Below are 20,212 nucleotides of genomic sequence, written 5' to 3' on the forward strand. Positions count from 1 at the left end.
AACTCGAGTTAGGTTTGACTTGAGTTTCCCTAAATCACATACTTTACTTTATTGCATTGATATTTGCAGATTATCAGATTGATATGTTAATGTATTGACTTAGAACAGAGTCAGAGTCCGAGTCTAGGGCAGATCAGCCTAGCTAGGGCAGAACCGCCGAGTCTTTCTCAGAACCGATAAGACTCTAGACTTACGGTGTATCGAAGAGCCTTAGATGTAGATCGACGTCTATCTCAGACACTCGATACAGAATACCAAAGTCTAAATTAGATTGGGATCCCTAGATTTGAGATAAGATAAGATTATATCACGAGTCATTGATTCATGTAGTCAGATTGGATACATGTTTTGATGTTTGTTTATGCTTTTATATATGTTTTATATGATTGCATTTAATACATTGTTTATACTGGGATATTTATATCTCACCGGAGTTATCCGGCTGTTGTCTTGTTTGTATGTGTGCATGACAACATGTGGGACAGGTACAGGGTCACAGAGGTGAAGACAGATCGAGATTAGAGTGGTGATTCCGGACTTGGACTAGAGATAGGGTTTAAACACTTGATAGTTAGGTGTTAAACCTGAGATGTAAATTATTGTATGATGTTTGAGATTTATACTTTTCTACTGATATGTATAGGAGTTTGATTCCATTACCTTCCGCATTTAAAAAAAAAAATTTAGACCCTACTTATCATAACTTATTAGATTAGTCCCAATGACGATTTAAAAGATGATTAGCGTCCGGGTCCCCACAGACACTATCCGGGATTTTTAATGATAACAAGAGCCCGAATTACTTCTTCACACAGAAAGAGCTAATACATGAGGCAGAGGAGATGGCTAGAGCTATTGAAGGATTATGACTGTGACATTAGCTAACATCCGAGTAAGGCTAATGTGGTTGCAGACGCTCTGAGCAGGAAGCACGCAATGATTTGTCATTTGTCGGTACAGAGACTGCTACAAGCGGAGATTCAGAGATTTGAGCTTGCAGTTTATTCCAGGAGTTGCTACTCTAACAGTGCAGCAGACATTGAGGGACAGAATTCTGGCAGGACAAACTTCTGATGAGCAGTTGCAGAAGTGGAGAAAGAGGGACGAAGATAAGAGCCAGAAGCGGTACACAGTTGTGGACGGCATAGTCAGATATAGGGACCATCTATGGGTTCTTAACAGTGATTCCCTGAGAGCGGATATCTTGAGCGAGGCCCACAGCACCCCGTACTCCATCCATCCACGGAGTACGAAGATGTACAAAGACCTTCACACTCTTTATTGGTGGTGGGGCATGTAGCAGGATATTCTGCGTTTTGCCTCCGAGTGTTTAACATGTCAGCAGTGAGCATCAGAGACCTACAGGGAAGCTGAGACCACTCCCTATTCCCGAGTGGAAATGGAAGAACATTACCATGGACTTTGTGATAAGGCTTCCGAGGACTACTGGAGGAGTTAACGCCATCTGGGTGATTGTTGATCGGCTCATTAAATCAGCTCATTTTCTACCGATCAAGAAGACTTTCATCATGACTCAATACACAAAGATGTATATAAGAGAGATAGTCAGACTGCATGGGATCCCAGTGTCCATCGTGTCAGACAGGGATCCGAGATTCACCTCTGCATTCTGGAAGAATATTCACCAGGCATTGGGTACTAAGCTGCTATTCAATAATGCCTTCCATCCTCAGACAGATGGACAGTCAGTGAGGGTGATTCAGATTCAGGAGGACTTACTACCAGCTTGCATGATCGACTTCTAGGGCAGCTGGGAGCCGAAGTTACCTCTTGTGGAGTTCACATACAACAAAAATTATCAGGCATCAATCGGTATGGCTCCATACGAGGCACTGTACGGGAGGAAGTGTAGGTCGCCAGTGTATTGGGATGAGGTAGGAGAGAGGGCAGAGTTTGGTCTAGACATTTTCAAGCTGACAACAGAGTTAGTGGTCAGGATTCGAGACAGGATGAGGACCGCTCAGAGCCGTCAGAAAAGTTACGCAGATCAGAGGCGCATAGATCTCGAGTTCGTGGTAGGGAATCATGTTTTTGTGAAAGTCGCACCGATGAAGGGTGTGATGAGATTTGGGAAGAAGGGCAAGCTCAGCCCTAGATTCATTGGACCATTCGAGATCCTAGAGAGAGTTGGGACACTTGCATACAAAGTTGCATTATCGCCAAATCTGGCGGAAGTTCATAATGTGTTCCACGTCTCTATGCTGCAGAAGTACATGTCGAATCCTTCGCACGTGCTTAACTATGAGCCACTTCAGCTGACACCGCACCTGTCATTCGACGAGAGACTCACTTAGATTTTGGATTGACAGGAGAAGAGGCTCCGAAACAAGGTAATCTATATGGTCAAAGTCAAGTGGCTGAATCATTTCGAGGAGGAAGCTACTTGGAGACAGAGGCCGAAATGAGGATTCGCAACCCGAAGTTATTCGGTATGTTCTAAATTTCGAGGACAAATTATATTTAAGGGGGGGAGAGTTGTAAAGTCCATGAAATTAAAATATACGTAACTTGAATGCATGCAATCTAGGGTTTTATTTAAAATATATGTTTATTGATTTTTATGCATTTAATTGATGGTTATGTCATGAGTAGGGTTTCTAGTTGCACTTCGCGCTCGATCGAGGAACGGAGGCTGGGGATTATCAGGAAAAATATTTTTATTACGTGATTAATTTTAATTAATTAATATGGTGTTTTTTCAAGGGTGTTTCCAAAAAATGGGCCTTGCTAGGTATTTTTACTAGCCGGGTCGTAATTTTTATCGGTACAAAAATTTTAACGATTCGGAGGACTCTTTGAGGGCTCGGGCGATATTTTCAAAATCGTACCAAATTGAAATATTTTTCAGGAGCATTTTTGGGCTTGTTAGGTTTGATTTAGTGCTTAATGGGCCCTACAACTTTGTGTTATCCCTTAATCTTTATTTTTGGCTCATTAGTACAATGTTTAACATTTAAATATACCTTAAACTAATCCTAACCCTAAACCTAATCCTTTGGCCGCCCACCCCCCTTAGTCCAGCAGCTTTTCTTATCAGTTTCAGCAGCCTTGCGGAAAATATTTCGGTCATCCATTATTTCTTCAAACAAGTTACCTCCCCGCTCCTCCGGTGCTTCCCCGATGCACAATTTTTTGAGTTTTCGAGCATCTAAACATCAAAGCACGCTTCTATTTTCATTTTCTCTTCATACAAGCCATCAGTTTTATACGTTTTTATGATATGCTGTTAATTTTTGGGGTTTTACTCGTTTTATTTTATTTATGCATGATTGTGTGCCGGGTTGTCAATTTTAAACTACAGTGTTTTATTTGTCGATTGTATACGATTATTTTAAAATGTCATATTTTTTTCAGTAAGGTTGCATGCACGTAAAATATTTCGATGTTTATTTTCGAAAATGTGAGCTTTTTTTTAAAAAAAAATCCGCATATTAAATTAGTAGACGTTTCAGTTCAGATGAACGTTGAAAAGCAAATACGATAGTTGGTTTTTCAACTATATATATGAAAATTTCAAAGAGAGGAAGACAAAAGAAAATATTGAATCAAAATATTTATTTTAATCCTCCATATTTTCTAAGAACTTCGAGCACACTCCTCAGTTTATATTAGAGCATCAAGGAATATTCTGTTCCAAACCAACAACGCAAGTTGTCAAGACTGATCGTTGGGTTATTGTATTGTTTTCTGGTGAACCAATGATTTTTATACATCCAAATTCGTAAAGTGATCACTAATAGTTTCAACTTAGGCAATGGTAAGTCATATCTAAAGTGAGTTATTACTTATTACAAGATTTTGTAAAACCAAATTCTTTTAATGAAAATCTTCATAACCAAAAAATAGGTGACACGAGAATTTTATCTCCGAAGATTCATAAAAATAATTGCGTTATTTGATTACGCATTTTACATTCTTGCAAATAATTTTTCAAGTTGTTTCTTGTTAAATGATCAAATTACTTTATTTAATTCAATGCTAGTCAAGCCCGACCATTTCTGTACTTACTCGTTTTTCAGTGTTCCAGCAAAACGAGTCGTTCAAAAATATTTTTTAACAAACTAAAAACTGTTAAGAACAGTTTAAAGTTCATCCTCTCTCTAAACTTTAATATGATGCCAACACATGACAAAGCCAATAAATATTTAAATGTATATGTAGTCATATTAGAACAATACGAGGGAATAAATATGGAGGTTATCGGTCTTTGAAGGAAAAAAAACTCAAAGTTTCAAATACATTAGAAACCAAAATTTATTTATACAAGCCACTTATAAAATATCAGACAAGAAAGTCATAAATTTGAGATGATATTTCATATTCGAAATTTAATTATAAAAAACTACTCATCTGATTAAAAGTCTTTACAGAAAAGATGAAGATCTAACCACGCAAAGTTCACAACCATACCTAGAAATTAAAGGGGGTGTATTCAATGAAAGAGGCTTATTGACTTTTAATGACTTTTGTAGATTGTAAAAGTCTAGATGTATTCAATTAAGAGTTTTACATACTCTATAGAAGTCTAGTAGTATTCAAAATAGACTTTCACAGAGTTTTAAAAAGTCAAATGATACTCAACGTGGACTTTTAAAAATTAAACTCTATAAAAGTAGTATTCAAATTTTCAATAGACTTTTAATAACTTCATGGAATTCATTAACATACAAACATTAAAGCCTAAGGTACAACTATAACTTGTCAAAAATTGTATTTGGTTCAACCCAAAGATTTGGATAGATTTTTAAAACTTCTAACTCAGACACAAACTATTTATTTCTCTCTCTATCGCTTCACATCACCTCTCTTCTTGTCTTCTCTCCTTTCATCTATCTCTATCACTTTCTCAAATTTTCGAAGTATATCTCTATATATATTTTCATTTTTCCTTTTTAAATTTTTCATATTTTGGCTGATTGTTAATTTAATAATTTTTTATTTTAATATCATAGGAAAATTTTGAATTTTAGAATTGATTTTGTGATTTTTAATTTATGATTTATATAAATTAATGTAATATTTAATAATAATAAAAGATGATCCAAAAAAATGTCACTTAATTCTTAATATATACACATGTAAGAATTAAATGATTTAACTTTTAAATAAGTAAATTTATTTATTAATATAAATATTGAAAAACTATTTCAAAATGAATTTGTTATATATATATATATATATATATATCAATTAATTATTGATTCAAAAAAAATAATAAAAAATAATATGTTGTAACAAAATTTATAAAATTTTATAAAAAAAATTTACAAAAATTTATAAAAATCTTACAAAAAAGTGTAAATGAATCCACATAAATCTGTTTATAAATACGTAAGTTTCTGTAAAAATATATCAAATCCATAAATGTTTATAATTTAAAAAAGTCATTAAAAATCATCAAAACTACGAAACTTTATCCTAAGATAATTTCAAAGTTAATAGAAGAGGACTCAAATTAAATTAGAGTCTACCTATAGGGGCCACATTGCATTAACTCGAAATCACAGCATACATTTTATTCAATACTTTAATTAATGTTTCCGTTACGAATTTCTTTTTTCAATTTCCGAAATTGCACCTTATTTTGATCATGTATACGTAACCGAAACAGTTAATTTAATCAGAATAAACAAAGCGCGTCGCGTCCGACTGGGAGTCGGTTGTGACGGAAAAGAGATCAGAGCTCACTGCAAGCTGAGAAAGCTCCTTTTCTCCCTCTTCTTCACGTGAATACCGGCGGATCTCCGGCTACATTCTCACCGGAATCATAGATTAGTGGTCGTAGTGCATCCCTTCACCTGTTATACTTCGCTATTTAGTGCTTGAAAAAGTACACGACTCCGCGAGTGAGTAAAGGAGGATACCCTAACTGTTCCGCGCTTCACATTGTCGGAAGTAGGAAATGAAAGTTTACTATAAAATGCTGTGATGATTTTTTAGCTAGCTGCGGTACTTTTTGTTAAGATTCCTCCTGTCTTTGCTGTCGTCCGATCTCGTTTTTCGAAGGTGATAAATTAAATAGAATATCTCGTTGGTATTTTGGAATTCTTTTTGTCTGCTCCGTGTTTGCTACTTTTTTTGAATGATTTTCTATTAAAGTGGTACTGTTTCTGGATAAAGTTCTATATTTTGGACTTGATGCTATCTTTCTCTCCAAGGTTAGTTAAGGATAAAGTTTTTATTCATAATTAAAATTTACCTATGTTTTGGTTGAATATGTACTTGAATGTTATCTTTCTTTTGTACGAATATGTTGCGAGATCCAATTGTGAGCTCTAGATGTGATTCACTGGAAAAATGTCGCTACTTCTAATTTTTTTTACTTTGGTTTTATTTTTTTGACGAGAAAAATGTTGGTTGTGTGATTCATTTCGTGATTGTAACTGAGGATCTCATCATTTGTTCGGTGACTCATTGATGCAATGGGAGGATACTGTAAATGTTCAATTATTTAGCCCTCTATTATTCTCGATAGTCGTTACCCTCGGTCACTTTCTTTTTCTGCATAAGAATGCAATTTGTGTGTGGTGGGTTTTTCCTAAAAGATCAGTGTATATTTCATTCACCTCCTCTTCATATTCTCTTCTCCTTGTATTTTTTACTTTGTTTATCTTTATATTTGTGAATATTTGCATTACAAATTTACTGAATCAGGCATCATGTATCTACTTTTCCCTCAACTTCTTTGCCCCCTCTTATGTTTCTTTCATTTGATTTTTTTTCAGTGAAGTTAGTTGCCCTAAGGAAGGTGATTGAAAATTTGCAAAAGTAGCTAGATTTGTATATATATTTTTCTACCACAAAACAGTATTTTTCTTAGAAAAGGTGATTTACATGCGGAGTGTCAACAATTTTCCTTTTTTCTGTTATCCATTGTAGATTTTTTTTTTTGGTAGCTAACGCCAAGAAACAATCTGTACCAGGTAGTGAGATGAATGGTATTCGTCAAAATGTCGAAAAATCACAGTTTTGAGAGAACATTTCCAGGATGCTTGGGGAGATTGGCAAACCTCTCTGAATTGAATGTAGGGGTTTCCACAAACCGGATGCTCACCGATAAACCCCATCGGGAAGGTTCAATTATTTAGATATTTTCCTCCACTGCATTTGTGTATTTTTTTCACAGAAATGCTGCCACCATGCATATCCATCACTTTCTTTTTGAAAATGCTTTTGGCTTAAAGTATACTGGCAGATGTATAATGGAGTGTAACATCATGTTTCAGTTTCAATTGCATACGGATTTTGGCCTGTAATCTTTTTCCTTTTGATGGTTTCCTTGAATTTTCCTTGTAAATTTCTTCAATGAGGGATTAACTTTGATTTTTGTTTTCCCATTATTATGCATATGGATATGCTTGAATGATAATTTTCTGGTTGCTGATTCTTTGTTCCCTTCTCTCAAGAAGCAGATCAGAGGTAACAAGAATGAGTCCATCAGGTGACCCAATGGAGGAGAAAGGGGTAAACTCTCTATATGATGTAATGTTAACTTCGATTGACGTACAAAACTTTGCCTCCTCTGCTTTGCCGAGTTCCTTTAACATCAATATATTTTTTCTGTATTATACCTGCAGATTGTATCTGAAATTAGGAATTCACACATCAACAAAAAATCCAATGGAACACCCATGAAATTACTCATTGCCAAAGAGATGTCCAAAGATATAGACTCGAGATGCAGTCCACCGAATGTAATTGCCAAATTAATGGGGCTTGACACTCTTCCAAGGCTGGAAACTGATGCATGTATTCAGAGAAACCATTCTAGAGGCCATTCTCGTAATCATTCAGACACACCAATGTGTTACTGGGAGCAACATAATGGATTCTTTCGCGACATAGAGCCACATGAATATAAAGATGTCTATGAAACATTGCAGAAATCTCCTCATAAGGGAAGATACGATGAAGCTTCAAATGACAAAAGGATGGCTTTTGTTCGTCAGAAGTTTGTCGAAGCAAAACGCATGTCTATGGATGAAAAACTTCGTCAGTCTAAACAATTCCAAGATGCATTAGAAGTGTTGAATTCCAATAAAGACTTATTCCTGAAGTGTCTACAAGAACCAAATTCTATGTTTTCACATAATCTTTACACTCTACCGTCCATTCCTCCTCCAGAGATAAAGTATATCACTGTTCTTAAACCTTCAAAAGTGGCAAATAGTAATGATTTTTCTGGTGCTGGGAATAGTGATGGGAAACAAATTAGAAAAAGTGCCTTCATTCTTCTGAATGGGTTGGAGAAAAGTCAATTGGTTAATTCCTCTCCAGCAAGGTGGAAGGATTATGGATGTCCCTCCCAAGCAACTCGAATAGTGGTTCTAAAGCCAAGTACTGTGAGGTTTCATGATATTAAGGCAGATATTTGTCCACGAGTAGAGTCACCAAGCTTAATAAATGGTGAAGACATTTTGGGGGAAGTAGGAGATGATGAAAATCAAGAATCAAGAGAAGTTGCCAAAACAATCACACCGAAAATGTGTGAGAAACTTGGCAGGCACCACCATGATGAAGGCTTGATGTCTTCTGTGTTCTCCAATGGTTATGTTGGTGATGAAAGTTCGTTTAATAAATCAGAAATTGAATATGCAGCTGGCAATCTGAGTGACTCAGAAGCCCTGTCACCTCTATCTAGGCACTCTTGGGATTACATTAACAGGCTCGGAAGTCCGTTTTCAACTTCCTCTTTTGGTAGAGTATCCTGTTCCCCGGAGTCATCAGTTTGCAGAGAAGCTAAGAAACGTCTTTCTGAAAGATGGGCCATGATGGCATCTAATGGGATTTGCCAAGAGCAGACATACACGCGAAGAATCTCCAGCACATTGGGTGAAATGCTTGCACTTTCTGAGACAAAGAAGGCAGTGATGTCAGGGGAAGACGGCATTTCCAACAAAGAGCGCAAGGGTTCGATATCTCTGGCCGACAATGGACCAGAGCCTAATGAAAGAATGAATCATTCACCAAAGAATCTAATGCGGGTGAAGTCTGTTCCCGTTTCCTTTTTTGAGTATGGAACCAGGTTAAGCCCAAGCATATCAGTTCCGGTTAAGGACAAAGCAGAAGCTCAAAAGGATAAGACGAAGGGAAGAATTGTTAAATCATCATTCAAAGGGAAAGTGTCAAGTTTGTTTTTCTCAAGGAACAAAAAAGCTAGTAAAGATAAGTCACTTGCATCTGAAACAGAAGATGAGTTTGACACCAAAATTGTTCCTGAACAAGGGTGCGATGGAAGTGAAGGTCTTAATGACGAAGGATTTCAACATTTTCCACCTGGTTGGCCCAAGCTTTCTAACAAAGCATCTTCCTCAAATCAAGTTGGCGAGTTTGCTGCAACATGTCCAGAGGTACTTTGGTATTTTGTAAGTTTTAATGTTACAGTTTATTTGTCTTTTCTGTTGGCTTACCTTATTTGGGGCAATTAGATATGTTAGTTTTGTGAAGTAAGAAGTCTTTTGTTTGGTTTTCTCTGTTATTTTATTTAATGCTTAGATTAAATGTTAAACAAGCAAAATAAAGACCATTTTTTTATATTCTTTTACTTACAGGAATTGTTCTTTGTCTCATGTAACTAATATGAGCTTGTTGAAATAGTTGCTGTTTTTGCACATACCAAATATTGGTAATACTATTGTAGAGTTGTGATATTAATGAGGATTGAATGTGAGGCAGATGATGAAGGGAAGAAAATCCTTGTTACTTTTTAAATCATGAATTAGCATACAGAATTTCTTTCAGCCTGGCGGCACGTTGGCTGCTTGATCTTTTAAAGTTTAATTCTGTCTTTACTTAGTTTTTGATGTAGGATGTTGTTAAGAGGTGAGGAATGCATGTATTGGTTCTTGTTTGTAGTCTGAGATTGGGGGGTGTGTTAAATGGTGTATACTTTATTCTGCCTCTTGAATACGGGCTACCTTCATTTGGATTATTTACGATCAGGGAAACTTTAGAATATTGTTCATGAATTCTACATTTGCAGAGTGGATTTTCCATGGAAAAGCCCATGACATCTGGGAACTCAGGTGAAAACTTGGATCAGCCAAGTCCAATATCTGTTCTAGATACACCCTTCGAAGAAGATGAGCATGTGGCATCAGTGTTTCCACATTATGTCAATACTGACCGACATGGTGAAATTTGTTGCCTGAAATTCACTTCAACTCTTTTTTTCTATGCCAGATATGTTATTAAACTAAAATTTTGTTTCTTTATGTTACTTGTGTTACAGGTGATGGGTTGCCAGCCAATACTGTGAAATTAAACTTGATTGACAAATCACCACCTATAGGATCCATTGCTCGCACTCTTTCATGGGATGATTCATGCATCGACACGGTCTCGAGATATTCCCCGAACCAATCATTTTGTGGTCAAGGAACAGACGAAGAGAAACGAGAATGGTACTTCTTCGTCAAGACACTATTATCTGTTTCTGATCTGCTAGGGGAGGTGCAATCGAACATGTTTTTAACCAGATGGCACTCTCTTGATAGCCCGTTAGACCCATCGTTAAGAGACAAATACATAGACTTAAAAGACAAGGAGACACCTCATGAGGCCAAGCGGAGGCTAAAACGATCAACCCGGAAGCTTGTGTTTGACTGTGTGAATGCTGCTTTAGTGGAAATTGCTGGATATGGGTCAGTCTCGGGTCAAAGAGCCATTCCTTGCATTAAAGCCCACAATAGCGTATTGGGGAACACATCATTACCAATGCTGGACGAGGTGTGGAACCGAACTAATTTATGGTTATCTGGTGAGATCAAATGTGTTTCGGATGACTGTGACAATAGCCTCATGTTGGAGCGAGTGGTGAGAAAGGAGGTTGTAGGCAAGGGATTGATCGATCATTTGATTTTGGAGGCTGATAATTTAGGGAAGGAAATTGAAGGGAAGTTGCTGGAAGAGCTTGTAGAAGAAGCAGTGGTTGAATTTACAGGTAGGGTGCAAGGCCAATCCATTCTTTGAACAACTTATAGTTTCCTTTTCTGAGTCAACTCTACTGTATGGTCCTCAGCCCTCTCTTGTGATGCAAATTGCTGCACATAATCTGCATCCTTTCACTGTCAGGACCATTTCTGTTGTATATTATTTGTATGTACTTTTTTGTGAAACACCAGAATGGTATAAAATTATTTATAAGTATGAATATTGTATGTGTTAGATCTTCTGCACGGCACTCACTTTTTCATGAAATGCTTCTGTACTATATCTCTTGTTACAGTAAGTGCAATTTTTTAAGGTTCATATGTTGGAGTACTGATTTTTTGCATTTGCAGCGAATGCTTAAAATTTTTAAAGTACCATTCGCTCAAGACGCAAGAAGAGTTTAAAATTTTTAAAGAATTTTCTGTTTTAACGCTCAAAACTTAAAGTCTGGTGTCTCGTGATTTTAATATGCATTCATAGTATGTTTACTTTAGTATCAAACATTTGGTTTCAACTATTTCGATGTTTTGGTGAAGAAAGCTCTTGTTGTATCTCCTATGAATGATTTTCAATATCCAAAAATTAGGTCAACAATTGAAAACGTAGTTTCTTGCAATGGTAGAAATTCACAAATACACTTCATATATTAAATAAAATAATAAACAGATAAATATCAAAATAGATGCACATTAAGTAAAAAAAAAAAACTTCGCAATAAAACCGATCGTAGTCCTAAAAAAAAGCGAAGCTTTTTACTTCGCATCAAAATTGGCCGTAGTCTATAGAAAAGTGAAATCCACAAGTCCGACGAAGCAAAATCGGTTTAAAATTGAACCGATTCCAACATAAAAAAAAACGTCTTTTACCTCGGTTGTTTCATCAAATAACGAATTAATTAATTACATATGAATACATCAAAGTTTTAAGTTAACGAAGTAATTGATGACGATTGCACAATATTTTCAATTGTGACGAAGTAAATGTTTTCATTAATTTGCCACAATTTTGAATTTGTCAAAGTGTATTTATTTGATTACTTCACACTATTTATGGATTGGCTATCTTTGAATGAAACTTCGATAGATTTTCGGCAGAAATCAGCATCTATTAGACCGCCCAGCAGGAAATTTTTGTTTTTGAGGCATCAAGGAACAAGCAAATGACGGACATTATCTCCTGCATATGTGCGAGGAAGCTTATGAGACGAGGCTGCCAAGCCTTTCTAGCGAGTGTTACTTCAGTACCTATTCCGGACAGTCAGAAGCTAGATGATGTTGAAGTTGCAAGAGACTTTCCTATTGTCTTTCCTAAGGATGTTTCTGGCATTCCACCAGACCGAGAGGTAAAATTTTCTATTGAATTGATGTCGGGTACAGTGTCAATCTCTAAGGCACGGTATCATCTACCACCAGCAGAGATGAAAGAGCTGAAAGATCAAATTCAGGAGTTGTTAGACAAGGGTTTTATTTGCCCGAGTTGTTCTCTGTGGGGCGCACTGATTTTGTTTGTGAAGAAGAATGATGGTAGTATGCGACTCTATATTGACTATATAGAGCTGAAAATCGTCACCATCAAGAATAAAGTATCGCTTACCTAGAATCGAGGACTTGTTTGATAAGCTGCAAGGAGATTCTATTTTCTCGAATATAGATCTTCGTTCGGGATACCATCAGCTGAAGGTGAAGGAGGCAGATATTTATAAGACAGCTTTCAGGACTCGATATGGGCACTACTAGTTTATGGTGATGCCATTCGAGTTGACCAATGCGCCGGCGATTTTCATGGATCTCATGAATCACGTATTTCAGCCGTATCTGAATCAGTTATCATAGTTTTTATAGATGATATTCTGATTTACTCAAGGAGTAGAGAAGAGCATAGTCAGCACTTAAGAACGACTCTACAAATATTGCAAGATAGAAAGCCGTTCGCTAAGTTCAGCAAGTGCGAGTTTTAGCTCAAAAGAGTGGCATTCTTAGGCCACATTATTTCTAGAGATGGAGTTGAAGTCGATCCTAGAAAGGTCGACGCGGTTAGAGAGTGGCCAGTACCTAAGAGCATAACCGAGATCCATAGTTTCTTGGGTCTAGCTGGCTATTACCAGAAGTTCATTCAAGATTTCTCCTCTATTGCAGTACCCCTGACCGTCTTGACAAAGAAAAATACGAAGTTATTTAAGGATCAAACAACCAGGAAAGTTTCGAAAATCTGAAGTAAGCTTTGACTTCAGCACGAGTTCTATCGATGCCATCAGAGAATGGAGAGTATGTTCTCTATACAGACGCTTCGAAGCTTGGTTTAGGCGCAATCCTGATGCTTAATGATCGAGTGATAGCATATGCATCTAGACAGTTGAGGGTTCATGAGAAGAACTACTCGACTCATGACCTCGAGCTTGCAGTAGTAGTATTTGCTTTGAAGGTCTGGAGATATTAGGGGTGTGCAACGGTCGGTTTGGTTCGGTTTTAATAAATTTTGGCTCGGTTTTTCGGTTTACGATTTTTCAAATGCCTAATCCTAAACCAAACCATTTTAATTCGGTCCGGTTTGGTTTTTTTGTATTACGGTTTGGTTATTATGGTCGGTTATTACGGTTTGTGTAATAAATTTAGTGATAAATGAAATTTTTTTTAGTTATAAATGAAGTTGTACGTTATAAATTTTAAAAAATATATAATAAAAAACCACAATCAAATTGGTTTTGATTATATTACAAAAATCAAAATAAAATAATAAAAAATATAGTTATGACAATTGTAAGCAATTTAGAATTTGGATATGTTGACAGTGAATAATTCCAGCATTGGATCCATCAACTCCTGCAACAAAAATCCTCATATGTAGGGAAACTAAAATATCAACCTATTATGAAAAAGAATAACTTTATATAAATTAGATCAACTTATGGTCAGGTCGGTTTTTCGGTGTAAACCATTTAGTGAACACCCCAAAGAGATATTACCTATATGGGGAGAAGTTCAAGATTTTCACTGACCATAAAAGCTTGAAGTACATTTTCACCTAGAAAGAGTTGAATATGCTATATGAGGTTGCAAAGATGGTTAGAGCTGGTGAAGGATTACGACGGAAATATTAGCCACCATCCGGGAAAGGCTAACGTGATCGCGGACGCTTTGAGTAGAAAGACAACTGTTATAGCTCAATTCACAGTGCAAAAACCATTGGAAGCAGAGATTCAGCGATTCAAGCTTGCAGTGTATGCTAGGAGCGAGGCTCCTAATCTTGCTACTATGACAGTTCAGTCGACCCTGACGGATAGAACCGCGAAGGTCAGTCTTCTGATGAGCAATTACAGAAATGGAGACTGAGAGATGAATTGAAGGGTCGGATGATGTATTCTGAGGAGGATGGCATAGTTCGATATTGAGATCGACTATGGGTTCCTAGTGGTGAGTCACTAAGAAAAGTTGTTGTAAAGGAAGCCTATAATACTCCGTACTCCATTCATCCTGGAAGTACGAAGATTTATAAAGATCTGTAGACATTGTATTGGTGGTCGGATATAAAACGAGACATATTGTGTTTTGTCCGAGTGTTTGACATGTCAGCAAGTTAAGGCAAAACACCAGAAGCCAGTAGGGAAGTTTAAGCCACTTCTTATTCAGTGGAAATTAGAAAATATATCGACATGAGGAGTCGCTACTCGGAGTTATTCGATGAGTCTTAATTTTGATGAAGAAATTTCATTTAAGGGAGGGAGGAATTGTAAGGTCTAAAATACGATAAAGTAATCCAACTGCATGCAAATTTAAGAAAATAGAAAATACTTGATTAAATCATTTTATTGCATTATTTATATGTGGTATACTTGTTTACATGTTTAAAATATGATTTTCTATTAGAATTCATAAAACTATGTTTTCAAAGGTTATTCGAGACGCAATAGAGGAATGAAGACCGAGGACTGTAAAAAGAAATTCTTTTATTAAATGATTATTTTTAATTATTTAATATATGACATATTTAATAGGTGGCTTTCGAAAATGGTGTTTTTAGATGTTTTTATATTCCAAATCGTATTTTAAATCGGTAATCAATTTTTGACGAAATCGGTAGTCACAAAGAGAATGGATTTGTTGCAAGAACACATAGTACATGCTTTATCGAATGTCACTTCGGAAGTTCGCTCCTTATCCAACAGAGTTGACAAGTTTGACAAAATGGGGGAAGAGGAAAAAAAAATAAGATCAGCAGAAGCAATCAAAGAAGAGACATAATCAACTGACTGATCAAGGACCATCTGATAAAAGAGTGAAGAATTAAAGAGATCCAGATCAGTTAGAAGACATTCTTTGTATTTCTTTTATTCTTTCATTCCTTGTACGAATCTGTACATTGAAAGATTTGTTAATAAAAAATTATTTTATCTACAAGATTTCCAGCTAGATAAGCTCTTACTTATTTTATCTACAAAGAGATTCAGCTTGATCAATTTTCATTTTCTAAGTTTTGTCAAACACCAAAAAGAGAGAAATTGTTGAATACTTAATTTCGGAAGTTTGACAAACAAAGCGATTAAAGATTAAACTAACTGGTCAAGAAGACTAAATAGAACTGATGCAAAATATATTAGTTGCCTAACTGAAGATTAGTGCGCAGACAAGGCAACTGAACTAAGCTAATTGAAATGTATAGTCGACGGGATGATCAGTTGGAACTGATCAGTCCTACTGCAATAATTTGTGAGCTATCAGCTAGTTCCATCGGCTGTGTAAAGCTGATAGTTTGACACGTCATCAGTTTAGGAATGTAACTATCAACCACAACTGTACAAAAGCTGACTGTAACATGGGGTGGGAATGCCGCATATCAGAAACTGCTAGAGTGTACGACTGTCAGAAGGATATTGACGTGTCAAACAACAGATAGAAAGATTCAAACACATACATTATTACCGTTAGAATCAAAGACTATAAATAGCCGAGAAGAGCAGATGAGAAAACAAGTTACAGAGAACCAAGCTGTTATTCTGCTGAAATCTTCTCTAAAACTTTATGTTCATATTCAAAGATTTCAAAAGCTCACACTTACCGTATATATTCATAACATTCAAGGGCTATACTTTGAGCTTACAAGCACAAACATATATCGTTGTATTATTGTTGCGCGTTTTCTTAACTGCTCGCAAGCGCACGATGTCAAGTTATAGTAAAATGTACGTTTGAGTACAAGTATCGATCCCACGAGGAGTGTGTATAAAAATGTATATCAATTCTTGTAATTAAAATAGCCAAGACTTTATCTAGAAAAATCAATAATCAGTTTTGTTTGTTTAAACGAATTAATTGAAGGCAAGGAATAAATTAAGTCACCGAATCGAGAGATAATAATGAGAGAAAGTATCTAGAGAAATGATTTCACAAAGTTTCCACGATAATTATTCACAGTTTAATTTATTTTCCTGAATTCCAATCGGTTAATGGCCAAGAACACTTAGATTGTTTTATTCCCCCTTTCCCAAGTGACGAATAAAGTGTATCTATCAACCTTGATTCAATTATTCCTAATTAGAATCTACGGTTCATAGATAAGCACATACAATGTTCTTACTAAGCCTCGCTAAAGTTATACGCCTTCCGAACGATATAAACATTCAACGATGTGTCTCTAATGATCTATAATCCTAGTCCCTCTCCCGAGTTATAAGATTAATCAAACAACAAACAATTTATGGCCAGTAAATTGCAGTGCAGTAAACGCAGAGAACACAATTAAACGAAAACAGAATTCAATCAATAAATAACGGTGTCAAATCATCGTTTCAACAGAGTTACGTCATTCTCCAGAATAAGAATTTAGTTCATCACGAAATCCAAGAGAAAACAAGACATGTTTATGATTCTAGACATGTTTACGCAATAAAATAAAGAAACAAAGGAAAAGATAACAAATCGAAGTGTCGTCTCTGTCCCCAGATCCGTCGTTCTTCGTATTTGCGATGATTCTTCGCACTCTGAATCTCTATTCCGTGTATGTGCTCTGGTTCGCGTGTATTTTCTCCAATGACGGCTCTCCACGGCGGCCTCCCTTTTTTCTGACCTAGCGATCGCGCTTTTATACCTATTCTGGCTGCGGCGCGCGCGCGGTGGCGCGGAGGCGCGCAAGCATCTGCCATCTGCTGTGTGCTGGCTTGCGCGCGGTTGCGCATGAAGTCGCGCGATGGCGTGCTCCTCTCGGGTGTATGCGCGCGGTGGCGCATGAATTCGCGTGGACGCGCGCAAGCTTCTGCTCTTCTTGCCATGCATGTGTGCGCGCGGCAGCGCGAGACTTGGCGCTGTCGCGCGTTGGTCTCGGGTCTTCAACATGGCACTTGGGCGCGCGGGTGCGCGAGAATTGGCGCGGGCGCGCGGGACCCTCGGGTAGACGCCTTGCGTGATGTGCGCGCGCGGCAGCGCGAGATGTCGCGCGGTCGCGCGGTAGCTGCTGTCCAAGGTAATGGCAATGACCCTTGTTTTCTTGGTTACTTGGCTTCGTGCCCTCTGTTTCCTTCATTCCTGAAATGACAACATAAACAAACCAAAAACGCATAATTCTGTTCGAAACAAGCATAATTCAAAATGGATTTAAATGTAAATTAAGTGCAAATCTTGCACTTATCAATTATTCGATCTTAAATAGATCAGTTGTGCTAAATAGTTTCAGATCAGTTGAGAACTGGTAAACTGTATTTTTTCTATTCGATTTTCTTATATTATTGTAATTATTCAGTGACGTAAGACCAAAGATATTAAACATTTGGCGACGTCTTCTTTGCGTCGTGAAATGTATTTTTTTTTATTTGATTCTCCTATATTATTGTAATTATTCGGCGACGCAAGACCAAATATATTAAACATTTGGCGATTCCCTTAGCATTACCGATTTTTCTACTTTTTATTCATCCCATAAAAACATTGCCAAAATGTGTCATGAATATGTAAAGAACTCGAGACGGACATGTGTTCACGCTGTCATCATTTCTTTCTGGTCGATTATATCAGGTTTCAATATCTTGAAAATACATAGAGCAAAAAGTTAAAGCCTCATTAACAATATAAGCTTCAGCAATTGATCCCTCTGGACGTGCTCTATTGTTAACATATTGCTTGTAAATACCCATAGCTCTCTCAATACAATACATCCATCTAAAATACACAAGACCACCCATTATCGCCTCTTGTGGTAAATGAAGTATCAAGTGGACCATAATATCAAAGAACGCTGGAGGGAATATTCTTTCCAACTTGCACAAAATAAGAACAAAATTTGTCTGCAACAACTTAAGATCACTGACGTTCAAAGTGTTGGCACATATTTGTTGAAAGAAATTACACAACTCAATGATAGTTTCACGAACCTCTTTCTTCAAGCATGACCTGATTCCTGTTGGCAATAAACGCTTGAGCAAAACATGACAGTCATGAGACTTAAGTCCCAATATTTTACCAGTGACCTCATTGACGTTTTTTGATAAGTTGGCGGGAAAACCATCCGGAAACTTCACCGATTTGATAAATTGACAAAATAAGTGTCTCTCTTGAGCACTGAATGTATATGTTGTTGGTGTCTTCTTCCATTTATTTCCATCTTTGTAGAGAAGCAACTCTTTCCTAATCCCCATGTCTTGAAGATATAGTCTTGCTTTTTTTGTGTCTTTTGATTTTTCTTCTATTTTCAACAAGGTGCCGAGAACACTATCACATACATTCTTCTCAATGTGCATTACATCCAAGTTATGTCGAAGTGGTAAATATTGCCAATATTCAAGCTGAAAAAATATTTTTTTTTTCGACCAATTAAGCTCAATAATCGAATGCTTGCACTTTATACCCTTATACTGCTTATGCTTTCCAGAAAGACCAACATGCACATGTTCTAACTGAGCTAATATATCTCTAGCGGTTAATTCTTTAGGAGGAGATCTTGTTTCCACATTACCATCAAATTGTTTGCTTCGCCTCATTGGATCATTTAAAGGAAGAAAACGTTTATGCCCAACTAGGCATGCTTATCGGTTCCACCGGACCGGTTCCTACCGGTTCTCGGTCCGGTAAGGAACCGGTTCCGAACCGGTTTCGGTTCCGGTTCCAAGTTGAAATACTTGGAACCAATCCAACCTTAGACCGGTTCGGCCTCTAATAAACCGGTTCCGGTTCGGGTCGAACCGGTTCCGAACTCTAATTTATTATATAATTAAAATTAAAAATATTAAGGGACAATTTTTTATTTAATATTTCGATGCAAATAAATGTGCATTACATTAAAAAAAATTAACAAAATAACTTAAACATTTATTTTTACAATTGAACATCTAAAATTCATCACGATTTATTAAAATATATTTTGAATATTCTGGATCTTCGTCGGAGCTTGAGCTTTGAAATTCGTCGATCGCGCCAGATGTCCTATTCTTTTTTTCTGCAGCAAACCAATCTTGTAGGCATGTTAGCATGGAAAATGTTTCTGGCTTTAAATTAGTTCTTTGATCACCAATGATCCTTCCACATACTGAAAATGCTGATTCGGAAGCAACACTTGAACTTTGAATTGGTAGGACATCTCTTGCGATTGCAGCTAACACTGGATAAAGTTTAGAATTTACTTTCCACCAATCAAGAACATCGAAATTCTCCGTAGTCTCAATATATTGGCTTAGATAAATTTGGATCTCATTGTAATTGGTTGTAGTCACCGATTTTCCTTTGAACTTTTGTCGTTTCAAACTTTGAAAGAAGTTAAGTGCTCCACTTTTGCTTTTATATGTCGGCATCTCCTCCGGCTGCGCGCTCAGTTCATCACATTGTTCACTAGCATACAAATCAAACAATTCTTGGAGAGAATGCGTGATTGACTTCTTTTGATCGTCAACATTCTTCCCAAGAAATTTAGCATAATATTCAAAAAAAAATGTCTAATCCTCCTTGATTTTGAGTAGGATCAAGTAATGTTGCTAAACCATGCACAATTGGTATAGTTTCCCAATATTTTTTAAATTTATTTTCCATATTTGAAACAAATTCACGCATTACAGAATCATTACGATATTCAATAAATTTATAAAACATATTGAAAAGCAAAGGTAGAAACATCGTTGAAGTAGGGTAGTTAATGCCAGAAAATTTTTCGGTTGCTTCTTTAAAAATTTCTAACAAAGAAACACATTTACTCAAAATAATCCAATCATCGTCATTTAGCATCAAACTTTCTACCGCAATATTATTATAATATGGAGTAACTAAATCTTGAAAACGTAATAAAG

General features: G+C 36.5%; 1 protein-coding gene across 11 annotated transcripts; it reads left to right on the forward strand.

Annotated features, from left to right (window-relative positions):
• Positions 1-5,614: 5,614 nt before the first annotated feature.
• On the forward strand, positions 5,615-11,265 carry LOC140808733 (uncharacterized). Of its 11 annotated transcripts, none has more exons than XM_073165937.1 (7): positions 5,615-6,027; positions 6,747-6,846; positions 6,945-7,094; positions 7,366-7,503; positions 7,599-9,371; positions 10,004-10,154; positions 10,253-11,265. In XM_073165937.1, exons 4-7 carry the CDS (start codon positions 7,384-7,386, stop codon positions 10,990-10,992), a joined length of 2,784 nt encoding a protein of 927 aa, XP_073022038.1. In that variant the 5' UTR covers positions 5,615-6,027; positions 6,747-6,846; positions 6,945-7,094; positions 7,366-7,383; the 3' UTR covers positions 10,993-11,265. The 11 variants fall into 11 exon arrangements, with proteins under 11 accessions (XP_073022038.1, XP_073022039.1, XP_073022042.1 ...); XM_073165938.1 differs by having other exon boundaries at positions 6,752-6,846; XM_073165941.1 differs by lacking the exon at positions 6,747-6,846 and having other exon boundaries at positions 6,945-7,095; positions 7,428-7,503.
• The last annotated feature ends 8,947 nt before the right edge of the window (positions 11,266-20,212 follow it).

The sequence above is a fragment of the Primulina eburnea genome, chromosome 13 (genome assembly GCF_022965805.1).
Source record: "Primulina eburnea isolate SZY01 chromosome 13, ASM2296580v1, whole genome shotgun sequence".
Lineage (NCBI taxonomy): Eukaryota > Viridiplantae > Streptophyta > Magnoliopsida > Lamiales > Gesneriaceae > Primulina > Primulina eburnea.